General features: G+C 42.1%; 1 protein-coding gene across 1 annotated transcript; it reads left to right on the top strand.

The window, feature by feature from the left end:
* Positions 1-304: 304 nt before the first annotated feature.
* LOC147172987 (trypsinogen-like protein 3) lies at positions 305-3,682 on the top strand. Its single transcript, XM_086077911.1, has 5 exons — positions 305-344; positions 1,536-1,677; positions 1,786-2,039; positions 3,244-3,389; positions 3,488-3,682. Exons 1-5 carry the CDS (start codon positions 305-307, stop codon positions 3,680-3,682), a joined length of 777 nt encoding a protein of 258 aa, XP_085934037.1.
* The last annotated feature ends 2,096 nt before the right edge of the window (positions 3,683-5,778 follow it).

The following is a 5,778-nucleotide window of genomic DNA, read 5'->3' on the forward strand; positions in this document are numbered from 1 at the left end:
TTTGGGGGTTCATCACATGCTGCCCTTGAGCACAAAAGTGTGCGTTAGATAATTCCGACGCGACGAAACCCGTCACTGAAGTCACCTGTCTGATATCTTCAAGGTGCTGTTGAAAGAACGTTTCCTTGTTCCTAAAGAAAGAGGAGCTCATTACTGGAAACAAGGTGTGACCCTCCAAGCGTAAGCGGCATTACAAAGGTCACGTCCGCACGGGAAGTCACGGGAAATAAAAATCCTCCTTCGTTCCTTATATAATGAGCAAGTTGTGTGTCCCGAGAAGCAGAACCTGTCAAAGAACGGCAACATGGAGCGTCTCCTTCTGCTTCTCGTTTTGGGCCTCGCAGGTAAACGATTGCCGAAGTAAATCAGGGCTTCTGCTGCAGAGATGATCAAAATCTAATTTAATGTCGTTTTTTTTTTTTTGTAAATGCAACTTAAAATTAATCCAATGCCCACGTAGGCAGTACATACTATGGCTGGATATCGATTCTAATTTCCTCAATCGATTTTATTTCGATTCACAGGACTTCAGTTCGATTCGATTTTTTCGATTTGATTCACTTCAATCCAATATCGATTAATTATGTAACATCAATTCTTCTTAAATATTAAGGACATGATAAAAACTCCACAAATATTAAGTTCTAAAGTAAATTTTGCGGAGGCAGGAACTGGTCAAATGACTTAGTCTATCAATGAACATGTGTGATTGACATCAGCAAGGATAAGATATTGTCATAATTCTAATTCAATAATAATTGTAAATTAAAAAGATTCTGAAAATTTCATAAAGTGCAGTAAGTCAAGCCCTTTCATAAATGTAAGAAAATACTATTTTCTTAACAATTTATGGGGAAAATGAGATATTTAAATAATCGATTCATGGTTTTATGAATCGATATTGGGCTCGAAAAGGAAAATCGATTTAATATCGATTATTCGATTTTTTAAACCCAGCCCGAGTCCATACATATACTTTAAGGCAGTCAGTCAATTACAATTTCTAATGGTAATTAATTGCATGATTGTCATGGTAATCACACGTTATGACAATATATACGTTTTTCATACTCACCCTAACATAAAAGTGGACAAATGTGGTCTTTTAGCTCATTGATACAGTAATTAAGTAATTCATTAAGTTACAGTTAAAAGGAGGGTAAGACATTGAGTCATAGATTTGGGTTGAGGTAATTATTCTGCCACTAGGTGGTACTAGTGTTTCAAGCTGGATATTGGTGAGAAGAAGACTGCATTTTTCTTTTCAAATTCCAAACAATTTGTATTTGGAACATGAAGCAACTCGTGGACCAGTTCCCACAAATAGGCCTACATTTAATCCCATGTATTTTTGCTCAATTGTCTTACATATGGTATATGTAAAATATTGCATGAACAACAATTGTATTTGTAATCTCTCAATGCCTCTTGACATTGTATATAATGAGCTAAATCCATTTCATGCTTTTTAATGATCGACGGAAACCTTGTAAATGCTTTTTAAAAAAAAATTATCCGGATAATAGTTTTAACAGGAGCGTCCCCGCTGGAGGACAACAAGCTGTGCCCGCCTCACTCCAGACCCTGGCAGGTGTATCTTCACGACCGATGGACGAGATGCAGCGGCGCCCTGGTCAACAAATGGTGGCTGGTGACATCGGCCGCCTGCGCGCCCACGTAAGCCGCTCGACGGCGAATCATCCGTCTCGATCGATCAGATGGCGCGGCGGCCCTTTGGCTCCGACCCGACTCAAAGCAGCGACTCCCCTTGCAACCCTCCCCCAGATCGACCAGCGCCATGGCGTCACTTGGGGAACACGACGTGACGGCGGACGAGGGCACCGAGCAGCACATCGCCGTGGCGGAGGTCATCCGCCACAGTCCGTACCGTTCGCCCCTCCACAGCCTGGCCATGGTGCGCCTGGCCCAGCCGGCCCGCCTCAACCAGCAGGTCCAGCCCATCGGCCTGCCGGGTCGCTGCCCTCGGCCCGGAGAGCGCTGCAGTGTCAGCGGCTGGGGCTCCACAGTGACAAATCAAAGTAAGCGGATTTTGGCAGATTCAACCCTTCACATGAAAATTTGATACTTCTTGTATTTATAGCGTCCTAATTCATACACATTGGATTCAAAAGAGGCTCAATTCAGTCCCTTCTTCCTCAACTACTTTTTGCCCTTCAAAAAAAGGGATGTCAAGCTTATTTTCATTGCGGACCACAGAACACTGACGGTACGGTTTTCCTCAGAAGGCTGTTAAGACTTCACCATGCATATCACGGTTACTTTCTTTAACAATGAATTCATCAAAACACGTCAACATTTTGCAGTAATACATTTAACTCATTCACTGCCATTGACGGCTATAGACGTCATAAAGACATTTGAACTATTTCTATTAGTTTAACATTTCTTTCCACTTTTGTTAAGAGTATGAAAACCTAGAATTATTTTGGGTACATTTAGAGCAGATATACAATTTGTGATTAATCGCGAGTTAACTAGTGAAGTCATGCGATTAATTCAGATTTTAAAAAAAATGTATTGCCTGACGCCTCTAATTAAAAAATATATTTTCTTTAAAAAAATATCAAAAAAAATAATTGTAATTATTTTTTTAGCTTTTTTTTATTTTTATTTTTAAGAAAAGATTATCAAAAATTAGGGGCGCCAGGCGATTACAATTTGTAATCGTAATTAATCGCATGACTTCACTAGTTTCCTCACGATTAATCACAAATTTTATATCTGTTCTAATACAATAAAAACATTCTAGGTTTTCATACTCTTTTTAACAAAAGTGGGAAACATTTTAAACTAATAGAAATTGTTCAAATGCATTTTTAACATCTATAGCAATCAATGGCAGTGAATGAGTTAATAATAATGCATATATTTGTGGAGAGTTGTATTTTACAATTTCAAAAATGTGCAGAATTTTACAAGTTACTTCATGTTAAAGATTAGATAGCTCTTAATGTGAAAATATATATATTTTTTAAATAAATTTTATGAAATTACGGTCTCAATGACTAAAAGATGCAGCCATATTTCTATTAGTTTAACATTCTTTTCCACTTGAACGTTAAGACTATGAAAACATTTTATTATACATTTAGAACAGATGTAAAATGTGCGATGAATCGTGAGTTAACTATTGAAGTCATGAGATGAATTAGGATTCAAAATGTTAAATCACCTGACACCCCTAAAATAAATCACTCACTTTTTTTTCCGTTCTCGAAACAGATGAGTCACCGAAGCATCTAAAATGTTTGACTGTGCCTGTGGCGGACGATCAAACTTGCATCAACTCTTTCCCCGACTACCTGTACTGGAGCTTGGGGATGGTGTGCGCCGGCGGGGCCGACGCGGCCGACGCGGCCGGCTGCTTGGTGAGCCCCAAACCACCGCGTTTTTCGTATATTTTGCTTTCAGTTGCGCTAAAATGAGTCCTTTTTTTTTTAAACGTCCTCCCGTGCCACCCGCGCAGAACGACAAAAGCGCAGTGCTGGAGTGCGGCGGGCAGCTGCAGGGCGTGCAGTGGTTCAGTCTCGGCTGCCAGAACGCGGCGCACCCCAGCGTCTACACCAAGCTGTGCAAGTACAACGAGTGGATGCGCAGAGTGATGGACAGCCACACGCCGACCACCACCACCGCGCGGCCGATGACCTCCGAGAGGCCGTGAGGGGGCGGAAAGAAAAACTTGAGATTATTATGAGATTATTTTAGCATAGTTTTAACAACCAACTAGAAATCAAACTAGGATTCCAAAATGTTATTTCAAACTCATCGTGCCTTGACTTAAGAATTTTTCAGGATAGACGCGGTCACTTGATTATCGTCTTGAGAAACGAGTTTGCTTCAGAGCCCCACCACTAGATGGCGGCAGAACACTTGATGACTCGTGCTCAGTTTGCCAACAAACAATGGTGGATAGCCGCGTCGTAGTGGTTTTACGCAGCCTTCTTAGCTTGTGCTTATGCTTTCGCAGCAACATATTTTGCTTCTTTATTCCCACGTTCAACAAGCGGTGTTGTACTTGAACCACCCGCCATTGTCCCTTCTCCTGTGTTCGTCTTTTTCATGTTGTTTCGATACATGCAAAGCCACGTTTTGTTCTGTAGATTGCAATAAAATTAGATTCTTCTTCTACGCTTTCCGTTAACTCCCTGTGGTTGCGCTACAGCGCCACTCCAGACTTGGCATATGCATTACAGCCGATAAACGTCCTCGGCGTCTTCTTTTGGACACTCGCAAGTCTTGAAACGCTTTTTGTGTGGACGAGATTTGTTTGAGGAACCAAGCATGTTGCTTTGCTTCCGTCTAAAAGGTCACTGTAGTTCTTCAGCCATTTTTGTAGTTCTCTTCAACAGCCTTTGTCAACTGTCAGTTTGGCTTGACACCTCCCACTCGACATTCCCATGGCAACATTGGGAAGATCGCCACTCTAAAGTCAAACCCGCTTTTGCGCACACTCACAGGCCTTCGCCGCTTCGTGAAATACGGGCTTCGTAATCAACAACACAAATGGTCCTTAGTCTGCAAAATTAACAACTGAAATTAAATGTATTTTCCTTTTTATACTTACTAAGCACCTTCTGTTTACAGTTACACCATCTCACACTTTGGATTGAAATAAATGTGCATATTGGCTTGGATTTATTTTTTTTAACAATATGGCTGGGTGATTGGGCTCGGCACCAGCTGTTGTTGCTTTACCAACATTGTCCTCGTTTCCATTCATTTCTTGTGCCATGCACACATTTTCTTCCGTACTCATCCATTCTCATCTTGTTTTGTTTCAATAAACCATTGCACCAATAAAACGTTGCACCTTTTCTTGAAGTCGTCATTTTTGGGGAAGCTTATTTAACAGAGCTTATTTTCTCAACAGGGTACCTGTAAATAATCTAATGATTCAAAACTTTTATAGCCTCAAAGTATGTCAACTGAAAAGAAACTGCGGACACTCTGTACATCTCTCCTGGACCACATTCCCATTTTCACTCGGAGAAACCTGTGCTGTGTGAGATCAAAGAGCCACTAGAGGGCGCCCTAAACCAGTTAAGTTCTCTCAAAACATTGCAAGCAGGAGACTCCTGCTTGCTTGTAAGCAGGTGACAACATTTGAATTCTTTGCATTCTACACAGTGTGATGTCAGATCAGAGCTTTGTGCATTGACAGAAATACGCGCGTGCCATAAAGATACGGATATCATATGGCAAAATCGAGCACAAAGGCGCGCGCACACACGCGTTCACACTCACAGGCAGAGTGAGTGACAGCTGTGTCCGTCGTCAGCCAAGACTGTGGAAGGAGGAGGCCCGCTGTGCCATCTGTTGTCAGCAGCGCTCCTCCTCCTCCACGCCGGGAGGTCCCAAAGCCAAACGAGCCGCGGGCGACGTCGTAGATTCCGCTTTAAGAAGCCGGTGTGATGTTAATTGATGTGTTGTCACAAGCGCCGCCGGTGCTTGATTGGTCTCTCCGGCGAGGTCCGTCATTTTGACTGGCGCTCATTTGACGCGATAGCTTTTTTGCAGTTTTGCTAGCGTATGTAAAGCGCACAGCATTTTTATTCTACCTCGCCATCAAAGTGACATCTCTGAAGGTCGTCTGGAGAGCAGAACAGAAGAAATTGGAACTTGCTCAATATTAACGCAAATGTGTACGCACGAGCGCCGTTATTGCGACATGGCAATCGGGAGGCTCGCGTTGTTGTCGCGCACAAATTGAGGAGCAACTGTTTTTTTTGTGTTTGGAGAAAGGGAAGAAAAGCATTA

The sequence above is a fragment of the Leptonotus elevatus genome, chromosome 6, assembly GCF_054856555.1.
Source record: "Leptonotus elevatus isolate MCC_2025b chromosome 6, RoL_Lele_1.0, whole genome shotgun sequence".
Lineage (NCBI taxonomy): Eukaryota > Metazoa > Chordata > Actinopteri > Syngnathiformes > Syngnathidae > Leptonotus > Leptonotus elevatus.